Source organism: Anoplophora glabripennis, unplaced genomic scaffold (genome assembly GCF_000390285.2).
Source record: "Anoplophora glabripennis isolate ALB-LARVAE unplaced genomic scaffold, Agla_2.0 scaffold602, whole genome shotgun sequence".
NCBI classification, from domain to species: domain Eukaryota; kingdom Metazoa; phylum Arthropoda; class Insecta; order Coleoptera; family Cerambycidae; genus Anoplophora; species Anoplophora glabripennis.
This window is the reverse complement of record NW_019417005.1, coordinates 37,102-54,657: the sequence shown is the minus strand read 5'-3', so window position 1 is coordinate 54,657 and position 17,556 is coordinate 37,102. Positions and strand designations below refer to the sequence as shown.

Genomic DNA, 17,556 nt, shown 5'->3' with positions numbered 1-17,556 from the left:
TTTCTTATTGTTCGTCCAACATCCACATTCCTCTTATCAGTTCTAAAGAAAATTTCATCAGGTCGACTGCTACTATGGCCATAGCTAGGACCAAATGGTCACTAAAATTTGCCAAGAGGGCATATGTTTTTCTTTAACCTACTTTGTACACAGTGTTATTTTATGATAGAACGTCTCGAAATAAGAAAATAAGTTCCTATAATCATGTCAAAAAGATGCTTGGTTTCTGAGATAGGTACCTACAAAGTGTGAAAGTTGAAATTCCTGGAAATTGTTTTTTAATGTATGGATGATAATAATGGATAATGGATAAAGACGAATGAAGAATTATATAGGTATTTCACTTTTTATCCTTTATAGAATGTAATGATAACTGAAAAGTAGAATCGTTTAAAGGCTGTTTACACTGGAAGCCCTAGGTAAAATTTTACATCTTCCTTTCATATTTTTTACTTGCTATGGAACAGAACTTTAAAATTTTGCACATTTTAAACAAAAACAGTCACATTTAATCATTTATTGAATTTTTTTTATATATACTTTTAGGTAATAAAGCAATAGACAAATTTTGGTTAAAAATGTAGATCCAAAATTATTGGACTTAATTAAAAAGAAAAATGGCATGCCAAGAAAGATAGGGCAAAGTCTTTTTTATCTTTTGGAGTATAACGAATGTGTAAATATTGATATATTTATTTTAAATTATTTGATTATATTAAAAAAAAACTAAAAGGAATTTAACTTGAACATTTTGCATCTCAGGAACTAAGCATTTTGAGTCCTATGTGTATATATAGGAACCTTAGTCGAGACACCATATACACAGTGGTGTTTCTATTAACTTTTGGATAATTTACTTTTTTAGATATTTGAATGAAATACATATGACATAGGAAGTTTGAGATACCCAAAAATAAACAGGGTTATTTTTTAATGCATAGAAGGCAAAGTTCCAGTGATAAATAGATTTCAAGTTTCAGTAGCACAGTCACAGAGAGTGCAGTAATTGAAGTTCTAATAATCTAAATCTTTTGTTAAATCAAAGTTATATTACATATATATTTTTTACGGTTTAGACTAACTTACCTCTATTTAAATGTTAACATCTAGAGAATAAAAGCCCTTAGATTGTGATTTTTAAATCTTAAAAAATATTTAATGTACAAACTGCAAAATAGTTTTCCATAATTGATAACACTAGTGGAAATTTAAAATTTATTTTTCTCTGGAACAAAACATCAACCTTTTCATAAAACGTCCTTTCTCAAAAACATTTAGATAAAAATTCTTTACATTAGGTAACATTTATTATTTCCATGTAAGAGAAGCTGCATGATGAAACGATCCCAAGTAAAATGGGGAAACAAAAAGATTTCTTTGTAGTAGAGCTTTTTTTGTGTAATTAGTTTTGTCAAGTCTAATATGATTTAGTCTTCAACTTCAAATAATTTTGCAAGGGTAATCTAATATGTCTACATGAAATATAAACAAACAAAAATAAATAATTTTTTGTACAGGCTGAGTCAGATTTAATGTTGGAAGTGGGATGTGATAGTCTAAAAAAAATAAATATATAGGGTGTAAACAAATAAGTGCAAAAAATTCAATAAGGGGTGATTCCTTGTCCAAAAATGAGGTGATTCTTTCATATAAAAAAATCTTATTTGAACATCCCCTGTGAAGATACAACCGCTTAAAGAGAGTACCAAAAATGTAGTTTCTTTCTGGCATGCCGACAAAGTAACAGAAGTGAAATAAGTAGACGTTTTCTGCTATCGAGAAGGCATTCAGTAAACAATTTGTTGATTTTCCCCTATGGTTGTAAGGGGTAGAAAAAAACGCTCCTAAGACTTGTTTCATTTTGAAATGGTAACATATTAATAAGAAAAAATTATGAAGTATGAAATTAGGTGTGGCTTTTTTCCACTTCTTACAACCGTGGGGGAAAATCAACAAACTGTTTACCAAGTGCCTTCTCGATAGCAGGAAACATCTACTTAATTTCATTTTTGTAACTTTTTGGTATTTCAGAAAAAAATAAAAACTACCTACTTTTTTGGCGCCATTTAAGCGGTTATATGTTCATAGAGGATGTACAAATGAGATTTTTTTATATGAAAGACCCACCTTATTTTCCAGGAAATCAATCCCTTTTTCGCACTTATTTATTTACACCCTGTATAAACATTTTCAAAGGTTGCTTCGTTTTTGAGATACAGTTTTCATAATTTTTCAACTAATGAAATTTGCAAATAAAATGAGCATAATCACTATAACTAACGAGATTTAAAAAAAAAAAACTAGTTCAAACAATAATAAGAAATTAGTTTGACATGTTCAACTAAAAATTGTCTTAATATCTAATAATACAAAATAAAAACGTCGATGCCGTGAAATTTGAAGGGTCTGTCTCCTGTAATAAAGAAAATGTGACCATTAATTATAGGTAGAACATGTATGCCATAAACATTAAATTTGGCAGGCGCAATGAAAGCAAATTTAATTAATCTGTAGGTATCGGTTCAAATAAATCTCATGATACCTATGTCATTCTAATCCTGAAAGCATTTTATTCGAATATGATAGAGTATTATATACCAGGATGTTGCGCAGTGCCTGATTTACCTATAGGCTGGTGTAGGCTGCAGCCTACAGGCCCCCACCTAGGGGCCCCCACCATGATAACAAAAATTTTTTTTAAGACCCCATCATGAACAAAAAAGAAAAATTATTCTGAAAAATATAATTCTTTATTCTTAAAATTTGAATAGGCCCCCACCAATCTTCAGCCTACAGACCCCCACCACTGTAAATCAGGCACTGGACCACTGGTGTTGCATTAAGAAAATAATGTTTGGACCGTCACAGCTTTCACTTATAAGTAGATATAAGTATAACAACTTTAGTCAGTAAAAAAGGGTGTCCACAGATAACTTTCCAGAGGGGATAAATATAAAAAGAAATTATTAAAAATTTAATGATTCGATGTGATAAAAATTTAAAATTAAACTTTTCTCCTTTAATTATTCCTGCATTTTGGATCCAAATTCACATACCTACCTATTGCAGTTTTGTTTTATAACTATATAGTAGGTATATGATACGCATCTTTAATAATAAATATAATTTTAACATCAAGCTATATTATATATAATAAAAAGAGATAAAAAATATTACCTGATGCCTTGTGTGACTCACTGAAAATACCTAGGTCTACCTGACCGATTAACCGAAAAATATACAGGTATATACATGTATTAAAAGAATACCAGTATATTTACATTAAAAATCCGTTATAAGGGAGAAAGGTCACATAATTAAATAGTAAATAGGTACAGGTAGGTATAGTAGTTTACTAATAACCTGGTTTTTAATTTCAAAGCTTTAGCTTACATACGTGTAAAAAGAAACTTGAATAGGTATCAAAATTAGGTACTTAATTTTTTCCGAGCAGGTAGGTACCTACCGTCTATTAATACTTTTATTTTAATTTTTTGTTGGAGCTGTACCCTGTACCAATTATGGTTGTGAGGGGTTGATGTGCTGACCTTCCTCAATAATAGAGGGAGGTTATTTATTCCCGCCAAACAAATAATCAAGGCGCATGTCCGTTCAATAAGGAATGCGTTACTTCCCGCCATTAGCCATTGCGTTTCCATTTTCCATTTGCTTCGCGAATATTGTGGTGTTGTCCACGTGTAGGTAAGTTTTTATTTGTTTATTTCTCAAAATAATTTATGTTTTGTCGCTTTTATGTGTTGTTAATTCTAAAGTACTCAAGTTTCCTCTACGTATTTGTGGCTTGAGTGTGATTGCAAGTTATATTCATTACGTTTATTTAACATAACCTTGCTTTTTGCTCTCCTGGTGCAGGCTTGTGTTCTGTCTATTGTTGCATGATATAAATTTTATTTGTGACTAGATCGAACACTCGCCTATAACGGGAGGACGATCTTCGTTTTGTGGTGTTTAACGTTGCATTATGTATTTCTACTTTCTATCCAATGTTCAGGATATAGGAAAAGGTAATTCAAGCAACAGGTTGGAGTCTTTTTGTCGGATATATTGTTCTTTGGTGATCTAGTTGTATGAGTATGATATATTTCATAAAGCTGGTTCAGCAAAGCACAATGTATTCGACTGTACTTCGTGGGATAATATGGAAAGAAGGTACGAAGAATAAACGGAGAAATTTAGCTCGAGGGAATCTGGTTTGAAGGAACTCCTGGTGTGATATGTAGTTTCGTATTATATCACAGCCAGTAGTTACCTACGAAATGGGTTCCCTTTTTCTTCATTCAGTCGTAGGAATGTGTATAAACAAAGATGTATTTCAAGTGTAATCCGTTAATAATTAACTCAATACTTTTTTCAACAGAATTATTTGGAAGATGTTCCTACTTGTGTTTTTTATAAAGTAAATAGTTATATTTAAGTTTTACAGTTACAATTTTAATAAATTGGGATTGTTTCAATTGCGTTAAAATCTATCCAATATTGTTCAATAGTGTTACTTCGATATTAGTAAATGTTCTACGTAACGTAATAAAATACATTTTACAGTTTGGAAAAATATATTTATGAAAAAATCGTACAATATCTATCACTGATTGCTTTCCATAGTCTTACTTTTACTGACTTTTGGCTTCATACAATCATTGCACTCTTCAGTGCATAAGCATTCCTCTTCATTTAATTCGATTTTATTCGATACAAGAGTAATGTGACTGCTGTAGATGTCATCACACTTTGTCACATCTGCTTTACTACTTTTTTTAATAGGACCAGGTTGATACAAATCTTCGGTGTGATGAGGTTCAGCTTCACCCAATTTAACGATTATTGTTTCTTTAGATTTTGAAGATAAATCCTTTGTAGAACCTAAAAAAAGTTTATCTTTTACATAGCCACAATGACATTAAAATAATGATGATAAAATATGAGTGGTGTCCAAAAACGAAACTGCCGTACTTGGGTGAAACTAACTGATACATTTTTTTATTTTTTTGTTACAACTACATACATATTTTATTGAAACTTATATAAGGGGGTTATTGGGTAGTCAATATGAATATACGCTATTTGTATCTAAAACATAAATAAGGTCACTTACACAAAAAGTATTTTTTAGAGTTTGAACAAAACAAGTGTTTTTTTAAAGCACTTAATGGAAAAAGTATAATTGCTGTATATAGGTAGTTAAAATATGTAAGTTGAGAAAAAAAAATGAATCCAATTTTCTGCTGCAGGTATTAATTACAGATGTCTTTTGAATAAAAGTAAGTTGGCTTAAGAGAAAAATAAATTTATACTAAAATATTGTTTAAAACATGAACTCTAAATTTTAGGTGAAAAATAAGGTTATATTCTTATTCAACTACCACACTGTATTATTGTAATATTTAAAAAAGTGACGGAGTTGTCATAAAAAAAATTAAACAAAAAATTTCTATGGGGACCTGGAAATTTTTAGGATAGTAAAATTGTATTAAAGTAACTTGATCTTCAATTTATTTACACCTAAGGAAACTAACCTTTGAACTCAGTGTTCACAACCTGAAGTGAGGCAGCTATCGTACCCACAGCGTAGAGTTATCGTAAAACGAATAAAAAAATTAATTAAACGTAATATTGATATTTTTGCAAACGCTTTATAGTTTATCACTTGTAAACTACCGTTTTAAAATTAAAAGAGCCTTTTTTTACTATATGTTTTATGTATGGTATGGACCTAAACCAATTCCTCCCCCTCTACTTTAAGATTAATAGTGGCGGCAACATTTTAAATTAGTTTGGAAAAATTGTACTGTTCCCAAGATCCAGCGTACTATTATTTTCAATTTATGAAGAAAAAATGAATATGAAAGGATAGTAGGTTAGTGACAAATAAAACCAAGGACTTTTTCATTTTACGTCGATATATTCGATATTCTCGAGAACAAAAAATATAAATATACATGTAACTACATATCGACGCGTTACTATAAAAACATGCTATCTCAAATTTAGCTTGGAAAACATGGTATCTAAATTTGTACTTGAAAAACATGCTACCTCAAATTAAGCTCGCTCAGATCTTTAAGAAAAAACATGCTATGTCACAAAATTAAATTTTACTAGAAATAAGTTGGCTGCATTGGCGCTGAAGTGCACATTGAATGATTGAAACCGTGCACTTATAATAAACTTATATAATATATTTTTTTAAAAGTAAGGAATATTTATGTTCAAGTACACTGTTTATTTTATTTGTTTCATTCAACATTTTTCAATTAATTTTGTTAACTTATTGTTATAAACGACAAAATTGTTGATTAAAAAAGTAGAATAATATGCAGTATGCTGCAACATGTACATTACTCGACATTTTTTGAAATAACATAAAAAAATAGTCTACCTTAATATATAAATATGTTTATTATTACTAAAAATTATTGGATTTTTTTCATACAAGTTTGCTTTGATATAAAAATTAAAAGCGCACTCTTATCTGATTTATAGTCACTACTCTTCCTTTTATTCTAAAAATAATTATATATGCCTTAATGCAGACTCCAAGGAGACTGCAATAAAAATGATTATATTGGACCAGGCTAGGCTCCAAATCCCGGGTCCGAATCGATCTTACCTGGACAATATGCCCGTGTAGAGCAGCTATACCTGGATTGTTTTGGCAATTGCTCTTAACTTGCATTCAGATAAAGTCTTGATATTTACATACAGTTTTGTATTCATAAATGCATAATTAAAAACATCAAACATTTTTCAGTTTTTTTGTAAAATATGGTTTTTACAATCGTTACTTTTCTAATAAGAACAAGATGCAACAATTTGTAGAAATTATTCATAAAATTTCATTAATAGAGTTAACATAATAACCAGAATATAAATATAATGTTAAAGTTGAATGATATGTACGATAAACATATGTGCTCGGGGAACCGGGAAAAAGTGCCATGCATATCATCTGCTCTGCGCCCGTCCCATCAATATCCAGTAAATCATAAAGTACCTGTAATAAAAGTGTCGCATACCTGCATTTCACTTCCAAAGTCTATGCAAACACGCAGCTACCGTACAATTAAGAAGTCATTTGTTTTTATTGAGGTGCAGTAAGAACGATTCGAACCCGGAGTTTGGGGCCTAGCCTCGTACACTATATAATCCTTTTTATTGCAGTCTCCTTAGAGTCCGCATTAGGTATATAAAATTATTTTCAAAATAAATCGTGCATTCCAGATTTTGTGAAAAAAAAATATAAATGTATCAAGAGTAATAATAATAATGTCACTACCCCTCATTCTAACCACGAGAATTAGCCCAGAAGTCGGCGACTTGTGCGGGAGAAGAGGCGGCATATTATTATTATTAAGCAGGCCGCATTTGTGCCCAGGAACGATTTGTGTTCATAGGCCCTAACCACCATTCAGTGCAGGAATGAGGGAAACCTAGAAAACCTCATTAATTAGGGGGAGGGGGCGGTCAAATGCCAACCGGTGTCAATCTCTCACATTGACCCAAGCCAACATTCTTTCAACCTACCATACCTGCACAGAGGGTGCCAATCCTCCGTACAAGCACAGCTAATCTACGGTCTCCTGCCGTGGGAATCGAACCTGGGCAGAATTAGCACACATCGATTTAAGTACTGATGCCTTAAACCGTGCCGCTACTGACTGATGTAGTGACTATAAATCAAATAAGAATGTGCTATTAATTTTTATATCAAAGCAAACTTGTATGAAAAAATCGAATAATTTAATAATAAACATTTTTTTATATTAAGGTATACACTATTTTTTTATAATTTGTTATTTCAAAAACGTTGATTAATGTATATGTGTTGCAGCATACTGCATATTATTCAATTTTTTTAATTAACAATTTTGTCATTTATAACAGTAACTTAACAAAATTAATTGAACAATGTCGAATGAAATAAATAAAATACACAGTGTACGTGAACATAAATACTTTTTAAAAAATAAATTAAGTATATATAAGTTTATTATTATAAGTGCACGGTTTCAATCATTCAATGTGCATTTCAACACCAATGCAGCCAACTTAAATTTCTAGTCAAATTTAATTTTGTGTGAGATAGCATATTTTTTCTTAAAGATCTGAGCTAGCATGTTTTCCAAGCTAAATTTGAGAGAGCATGTTTTTGTAGTAACGTGTCGATGTAATCTTCAGGTAATAAAGGGACAATGTAAGAATATAGGATTTTCTTGTTAACGTTACCTAAGCCAATGAGCCAATAAATAGCACTGTGAGCAAAAAGAAAGAGTCATCATCATTATTGGCTACCAGGGCAGGAATAAATGAATTTACAAAATTTGCATCAGAATAGAAATTATCGTACAGTTTCAAACCATGCTAGAACTATGACAGTTTCATTTCTGGACACCCTCTTTTTAATAAAGTGTATATTAATCTTATTTTTCATATCAATTAATAAAAATTCTTTTAGAAAAATGAATATAATATAATGCTTGAAAATACCATATGATGACGATAATGACGGCAGTATAACGGTATCTTCAGATTTCTTTAATTCAGGTGATTTTCGGTTGCAGGTACAATTTTTATTACCACACAAACATTGCTGACTCATTTCTTCTTCTACATCGGTTCTTTCAGCTGCTTTTCCTGCAAATATGAACATCCACTTTATGAATTCATAATTACAAAATTAGGTAAACAGAACAAAATTTTATTCCTTCTTTTTCAAATAAAAAAATCAGTACATTTTGCATAATAATAGTAATTACTTTTTATTGTTAACTGCCCAAAATGTTTAGAACCAACATGAAAATATTACTCGAGAGTATAATAAGAAAATGCTAAATGCGTTAACAGTTATCGTCTCCATCGGAAAGTTTTTAAGTTATTTTAATAGCATAATTCTTTAATGGTCATATTTTGTAATTTTGTCTTTTTAATGTAGCAAAATGTAATAATTTCACTTTTAAAATATCCATATAATAACAATTATCCACAGTAAACACAAATTGAACTAAATTAAAGGGCAAATGACTTAGCAACTTGGCTTCATGTCATTGATATGAAAAGTCAAGCAACGCTGATCGCTCTTGATGCTCTTCCACCTTCTAGTGACCCGCACATCGGTGTATTCACAGAAGCTATACAGATTTAGACGAGGTTTGTATAGGAAGACATACCATCCCTCGGAAAGGAAGTAAAACCGTTGGTCCCTAGTCTAACCAATGTTAGGCAAGTAAAAGGTCCTTACCCTACAGCAAAATGGGTGTTCGGTAAAGTTTTCAGGTTGGGGATTGCTTGTCTCCTCGCATTGGTATTTAACATTAGTAGCAGAAAGAGGCCGACGTAAAATAACCAAATAGCAAAGCAAAAGCAAGTTAAACCAGATGCAGCATCATATGGTCTTAAATATTTATTTATGACAACATATTCTGTGAAAAATGTTTTATAGTGATGTATGTTTTCAGGTTGGGGATTGCTTGACTCCTCGCATTGGTATTTAACATTAGTAGCAGAAAGAGGCCGAAGTAAAATAACCAAAAAGCAAAGCAAAAGCAAGTTAAACCAGATGCAGCATCATATAGTCTTAAATATTTATGACAACATATTCTGTGAAAAATGTTTTATAGTGATGTATGAGTATGCCTCTACTCTTTGTGAGATTTCAAAATTACAGGCAAAAATAAGTTTATAAAAAAAGCAACCACTGTTGTGGCTTATGGCAAGACATTTACAAAAACAAAATGAATTATACAGAAATTGATTAGAGAAACAAAATTTTCATTCACTTTTCTTAGTAATTAAAAGTCTAAATGAACAAGTAACACATTCTAAAAAAAAAAATTTTTAATTAAATAAAACAACTGATGTATTTAGTTATACCAAAAAGTACTGTCATATCAACATATTTATGGATATAGTTAGTAAATAAAAAAAACTTCTTTTTATGAAAAAAAAATCATTGTTATTAGTATTAGTATCCTCAATCCTCTTTATTTCAGGTGTGAATGAAAAAAAAATTGAGTTGAAGTTTGAACGGTATAAAAGGCCTTATCAGGAATGAAAAAATGATTTTGGTAAACTACCCTTTTGTATAAGATATACAAACACCAACACATAAAAAGTCAATACTAGTTTTGGTAACTAACTAAAAAGATTGTTTTCAAAACATTAACAAAGCGAAGTGCATAATATACCTAGTGACTGGATTTTGCATAAAACGGATTTTTTAAATTATTTTTTCACATATATATGTAAAATACCTAAAATTGTTAGCTATTTATATGTTTCTTAATTGACACAGTGTATTATTTTCTCAGGATGAAATCAGTTACCTACTTATATTTATAATCATTTCTTTAGTAGAGAACACCTTGTTTGCGTTGGCTTACTTACAATTCAATTTTCGTACATCTGAATTCAAGCAGAAGTTTTTAACAAAAACGACGTCCATAAAGGGGAATATAAAAAAATGTTCACTATTTTTAACTCTATTTGTAGATCACAGTAAAACAATGATAAAACAGGTAGAGCCACCCAGGAATTGACGAACTTAACATTAAACTAGAACAACTTTAATTTTTTCGCATTAAAAGATCACGGGGAACATGTAAACATCAGAAAATGACTTTTCCAGTTTTGTTCAGCAAATTTGTCAAGATACTCAATAACTATGGCATGCATCTGTTAATAGTGTCCTAAAAGCATTATGTGGGGTGTGATTATGTTTATAGTACTGTATGCGATATTCTGTATGTTAACAGTGTGCAAAATTCGGGAAATGTAAGATAAACATACAAGGTAAAAATATGCTTTTTTTTCCTTATTTTGAATGTAGTTAGTTGTCTTGTAACAATGTTATTCGATATCAAAAATCGCTATTACTATCTAACTTTTAGACTGTCATATTAATAAAAATTGTATTATTTTTTAAGTAAATTAATGGTGCACATTATTAATTTGTTGCCTTTGCCTTAATCATCAACTACATCTTCAAATTATGTATTTGTTTTTTATATTTACCTTCTTTGGCACCATCTTCACCCGAATCAATTTTACACTGACACTGCAACTGCCCACAACCACATGTTTCATCAGCTGGTTTCCAAGATATTATTGCTGGATTTAAGTTACAGTCGCATGTTTCTACCTCACAGGTGCAGGGTTGTGTAACGTTTTTCCTCCAACGACTATAAGCACCAGTTCTCCTTTTTTCACCAATCAGATTTACTAGTTTGTATCTATTGGTGTTAGGAGTAATGTGTATTCGATCTGATACTATAGTCTCTACTGACTCAGTATCTTGAGGTGCCTCTGGGGGTTCGCAAATACAAACTTCTGTCTTTGCTGATTTTTGTGATGCTTTTAATGATCCTTCTCCTCCAGCTGTCTTTTGACTTGCCAGTTTGTTTATATCTGAAAGAAGCAAATAAGGAATGTTTCAACTTGTATTTAAAAAATAAAATATATTTTAACGTTTCAAAATATCAATCACAATCCAAAATATTCTCACTAAAACTTCTATAAGGTACTGTTGCAATAAGAAAATGTTTAATAATATTTATTTTAACAAATAATGGCAAAATACCATCATACGGAAACTTAATAATGAGTTTAGTTTAAAGTTAATTAATTAGTCAGTCTAATTAAAGGTAAAAACAATGTATAGTCCAATCAATTTCCTATTGCATTAAGAAACATTAAAAATATGTTATTTAATGACTTACTTCTTTCTTTTGATTTTGGTTCCCAGTTATTTAGCCCCAAAATTTCCTCTGTCTGATCAGAATCTAAGTCTTCAGTTGAATTTATATGAGATTCACACATTTTGCAACGAGATTTACCAATCAGCTACAAATTAAATGTTTGATTAAATAATTACACACATGTATAGAGATAGAGTCATTCACAAAACTTGTGCCTCATCTTTTTTTAAATTTTTGTTTAGAAAAAATAGTAAAGACCAAAGCCTCAGAAGATTGTCTTCAATATGAAAGCAGTAGGTAGATAAGAAAATGAAGGTGTGACATTGTCCACTTTTTTTTTTTTTTGGAATATCCTCAATTCTTGAAATTTGAGAATTTGCACAATGTCTTATAAATACAGGGTGTAACGTAAAGGTTGGGAATAAATTAAACGGTGGATTCTTTAGTATAAAAAATAAATTTTTGTCATATGAAGTTATGCTCTACGGGTTTTCTTTTTCAAGCTACAGGGCATTAAAAAATTTCAAAATATTTAGTTTTTCTCCAATAACTTTCGAACATTAGAAGATAATGGAATGAAATTTTATCCATAGCTTAATTTGATAATCGCCTAGTAACAGGAAAAATATTGGCTTTGTAAGTTACTCAGTGGCGTGCGTACGTATTACACCGTAAGGTTTTTCGAAGAAAATTGTGGTACGCCACTGGTAAAAACATTTTTTTAATATTTTTGTGTAATCTACATTTTATTTTAAACAAAATTACCCTCTTGTGTTTTATTCCTAGCTCTTGTCATTTTTCCGTAAATAAAACTTTTGCAAATACCATTTTTCCCGCTGCTAACATAGGAAAATGAAAATAACAAAAACATTATGATGTATGCTTTGACTCAGCTACCGAAAATGGTCAAACACGCATTAAAAAAGACTTGTTTGTTTTGAAAATGATATTAAAATATCACATTATTTTAACAATAATAAAAAAAACACTAGTGACTTGGAATTTAAAGAATTCATTGAGTAGGTAATAAGAAGTAATGAACAAGATTACAAAAGGTGCTGAAAATATTGCCCCCCCAACTTACAATACATTTTTCAATGCATTTTCTCATAAATTCTCTTACTCGTCCAAAAATACCAGGCATATCTCGAATTTGCTGACAGCCAATTTCAACTCTTTGACGAAGAATCTGTACATCAGAAATGGGAACGGAATAAACTATGTTTTTTAAGTGCCCCCTACACATAATAGTCTAATGGATTAAGTCCGGGAGAACGAGCAGGCCACGCTTTTGGCCCTCCACGACCTATCTATTTATTGGGGAACGTTTCATTGAGGGCGCCGTCATGCATAAACCACATGTTCTGGCGTGTTTCAATTGGAACTTCTTCTAATAAAGGTTGTAATCTGTTTGAAGGAAATCCAGATACGATAAACCGCCTAGTCTGTTTGGTAGTACTATGGGGCCAATAAAAAAAATCGCCAATTATTCCGGCCCAAATATTAATTGAAAATCGTTGCTGGTGCCGGGATTGTATTATTCCATGCGGATTTTCATCAGCCCACATATGACTATTGTGGAAATTAATTATACCATCCCTTGTAAATCCAGCTTCGTCGGTAAATAAAATGGATGGGTGGAATAACAAGTTCCGATTGCACTTATTTAAAAACCAGGTACAAAATCTAAGACGTGGTGCATAATCTTCGACAGAAAGCGCCTGAACTCTTTGCAGATTATCATGCAGGATTCGTTGGACAGTCATATGACTTACTCTCTCCATTCTTCCAATTCTTCTAGTACCTACTTGATTTACGATTCACCTCGATCATCTGAAGGATGTGGTACTTCAAGTTGTACTGTCCTTACATTTCGAGATCTTCCGCCGGAGGTGCAAGGTTTTAACGAGCCGGTTTCACGTAAGCGCACATGAATTCTCGAAAAAGTCTTCCTATTTGGAATACACCGAGCTGGAAAACGTTCAACATAAAGACGCACAGCTAACATAGTATTCCCCTTGGCAAGGCTGTAAATAAAATGCATATCTGCTAATTCTGGAAATGAGTATTCCATTTCTAACAGATCTAAACCAAAGTACAACCGCTTAAGGAAAGCTAGATGTCATGACTGACAATGATGTTTTGTCTGAAAACATCTGAAAACAAATTTTGGTGGCTTGGTCAAAGCATACTTATAATGTTTTTATTTTCATTTTCCTATGTTAGCAATAGGAAAAAATGGTATTTACAAAACGTTTATTTACGGAAAAGTGACAAGAGCTAGGAATAAAACGCAAGAGGGTAATTTTGTTTAAAATAAAATGTAGATTACACAAAAATATTAAAAAAATGTTTTTACCAGTGGCGTACCACAATTTTCTTCGAAAAACTTTACGGTGTAATACGTACGCACGCCACTGAGTAACTTACAAAGCCAATCTTTTTCCTGTTACTAGGGGATTATCAAATTAAGCTATGGATAAAATTTCATTCCATTATCTTCTAATGTTCGAAAGTTATTGGAGAAAAACTAAATTTTTTGAATTTTTTTAGCGCCCTGTAGCTTGGAAAAGAAAGCCCGTAGAGCATAAGTTCATATGACAAAAAATTATTTTTTAAACTAAAGAATCCACTGTTTAATTTATTCCCAACCTTTACGTTACACCCTGTATATAATATGACTAAGTATATTGTTCTCAGGAAAAGCAGATAATATCAAAAAATGTACAAATATGTAAAAAAATATATACGATGGGGTAGAATGTTGTCAATGACCCTGTAAAAAAGTTTAAATGTCTAAAAATTAGTACTAAGTAACACCTTCACTTCATTTAATCTCCTTTTCTGTAATTCCTTTAGTGTAGTGGTAAACAGATTTTTATAATAACCATGAATTTTTTCCTCGGTAATTTTTGCTGCTTTCCTCATTTCTTCTGATATGTCTAAACATTCAGTACTTTCTGTTTCACCTGGTACTTTGGTCTTGCTGCTCTCTATAATGGAGCATTTGATTGGCTCTAAATTTTTTTGCATTACACTCTTCCAGAAGGCAATGCATTTTTCTACGTCTTCTTCAGAACTTTGCTCAAAAGTAAAAGTCTACAAAAAATGTAATTTTACTGATTCGCCACAAATTAACAATAAAGCTGCAACAAAATGTTGAAGGGAACCATCCACGATATTCACATATCCGTTAGATTGGACACCTGTACAGTACTTGGAGACGGAAACTGGTAGTAGCAGTATGAGTAAACAAATCGTTAATTCTTTATATCTTCAAAAATTGATTTGTATTGGAGCCAACACCAGCCAGATATAATATGTATAATGTATGTAGGTTCTTTTCTGATATAAGACTAATAGGCAAATTTTTAACTATGGGTTCTTGAACTGAAAGAAATATTTTCTAAAATTTCAGGAGTTATACCCTTTTTTTTCTAAATACAATAATAACCAAGACGTTTCATTGACAGTACTTTAAAAAAATTGTAAATATTTCATGTAGCAATAAAGTTATAAATATTTCATAAATCAATAAAGTTAATCAAAATATTTTGATATTCCTATGCAATCAGGTATGTGTCTATAAACTAATAGAGGTCGAAGCAAATGCAATCTCTCAGATACTCTATGTATAAGATGGTCTGCCATAAGTGTTAACATCATATTTTCCCCACAATCTTTCGAGATATAAAAAATTGAATGACTAAAAGTTATACAAAATATTTCAAGTTTTCTGTTTTGTAAATCGTAAGCATCAGATCACAGAGTTACAGGCCTATGAAAGGTTTTTCTTCAATTCATTCAACATTATTTCCATAGAACGTTTTTTCATGTTTATGTTTACAGCCACATAAGTTTGACGGGTCTATCTTTAATAGTAAGGGAGATATGGCCAATAGAGTTATGAACCTAATATAATAGAAAAAGTAATAGTAGGTTTAAGGCTTTCACTGCATGTGTTGATATTTGAAGTGCCAAGCGTTTTTGTGGTATGTATCTGGTCGCTGCCATTTGCAAAGTTATGCAAAGTTATGCAGTTATGTTTGACCTGTTGTTCTCAGGTTAGGCTCTACTTGGGTTACTATGGAACCATTCCTCAGACATTCTGTAGTGGCCTCTGCAACTAGTCATATCCAATGCATGCTTTCAAATGTTTAAATGTTTCGCCATTCTCCAATATGAGTATCATCATAACAAAAGCTTCACCGTGACAGGTCCTCTCCACTAAAACATTCTATGTAAAAATATACAAGAGTGTTCCATTTAAAAAACCCTTTAGATCTGTTGTCTGTAAACGGAAGTGTAATAAATTAAAACCCAAATTCACAATTTTCAGTGGAAAATAAGTACGTAGACAATTGTACCGACTGGTAATTAAGTACTTTCTGATATCAAAGGGGGTGATACTTTAGGTTATTTTAAGCTAAAAGGTTCCTATGAACGTTCAAATGACAGTTTTCAAGATACAGAGTTGTGAAGTTTTTGGAAGGTCTTACACAAATATCTCCGAAGGTGTTTGATGTATCTAGTCTAACTGAATTAAACTTTTGGTCAATGACTTATGTATGATGTAACGTATACCTATTTATTATAAATTTGTAATATATTTATGATGAACCGTATAGACTTTAGTAATTAAGAAAGTTCTTTTTGTAAATACAATTGCAACCAAAATATTATCCTGACAATGATTTTTTCAACAAATCCACAACTAGTAATGAGAAAAAAAGTAATACTTAGTACTTATGATGACCTTATGAGACTTTTGCAATGCGGATTTTCATTGGATCAAACGTGAAAATTTTTTAAATTATTTACAGCATTTCTCACAAAGTTTCATCGCTCCATAATATTTTTTGATTGAAATTTTCGTCATTATCGATATTTTCTAACGACCACCTGGAAAATTGTATCCTTTTTTCGGAATCACCAGGATGCAAAATTTGTACTTTATGTAGGTGGTATGGGTGCAGTTCTTCTCGGTTTAAAATTCTCCAGACGCTACTTTGTGGAATACCTACTTGCGTTGATATTCTTCGGACACTGGTGGAAGGATCAACAACAACAGCAGCTATTACATTTTCTTATAAAATGCTTGCATCTTCCAAATTACCTCTTATTCAGATATCTCTAATTTTAACATTTCCGGCCTCACTGATTCATTGGAAAACTCGTTGGAATACGTGCTGTGAAGGTTGTCTTCTGTTTGGAAACCTGCGTAGATACTATTGTGAGGCCACCAACGAATTCCCATGACAGAAACCGTATCGGCATATTCGTTGTTAGAAAATTTGATAATTTGATATCTTGTTGTTTTGTAAACTTAATTTCTTGTAACTTCGAGTACTGTAATTAATTTTGACATGTACGCTTGTAAACAACTTTGTTTTTTATAATGACAGGTACCTACTAGATAAAAACAAATAAAATCTTTACATACATTTTTCTACGAATTAATGCGGGCGATACTTTAGACCCAATTTACTTGAAAACAGTTCATTTTTGAGCTATGAAACGAGCACATTTTTTGTTCAGAATCGATTGCAGATTCAGGAAAACAATCAAATTACATAAAACTAGGATATGCAAAAGTTATGGAGACATAACCTGGATGACAAGTTCGCCTAAGCCGCCCCTGGCGTCAGATAGAAATAAGCACCATGTAGTTTTAATGACCTTTAATAGATGTACACTTCACGCAAAAGTTACCCTGAAAGGGTTTTTGAGTTATTGCGGAAAGTTATTATTTTTTTCTAAACAACACCCTGTGACTCAGTCAGAGTGCATCACAGAAAAATGTTTTATAAGAATTTTAATCTTATTTTGGTCTGGTCAACCCCCT

General features: G+C 31.4%; 1 protein-coding gene across 1 annotated transcript; it reads right to left on the bottom strand.

The window, feature by feature from the left end:
- Positions 1–4,597: 4,597 nt before the first annotated feature.
- LOC108912495 lies at positions 4,598–14,552 on the bottom strand. Its single transcript, XM_018717728.1, has 5 exons — positions 14,532–14,552; positions 11,733–11,856; positions 11,029–11,421; positions 8,506–8,652; positions 4,598–4,881 (listed from the first exon to the last, which is right to left on the bottom strand). Exons 2-5 carry the CDS (start codon positions 11,830–11,832, stop codon positions 4,604–4,606), a joined length of 918 nt encoding a protein of 305 aa, XP_018573244.1. The 5' UTR covers positions 11,833–11,856; positions 14,532–14,552; the 3' UTR covers positions 4,598–4,603.
- Positions 14,553–17,556: the final 3,004 nt, after the last annotated feature.

Excerpts from the sequence above, each read along its gene's own strand:
- LOC108912495 (XM_018717728.1), bottom strand. The coding sequence starts at position 11,832 with ATGTGTGAATCTCATATAAATTCAACTGAAGACTTAGATTCTGATCAG. Across the intron at positions 11,422-11,732 it reads ACCAAAATCAAAAGAAAGAA|ATATAAACAAACTGGCAAGT; the intron begins GTAAGTCATTAA and ends TGCTTCTTTCAG. Across the intron at positions 4,882-8,505 it reads GTCATTATCGTCATCATATG|GTTCTACAAAGGATTTATCT; the intron begins GTATTTTCAAGC and ends AACTTTTTTTAG.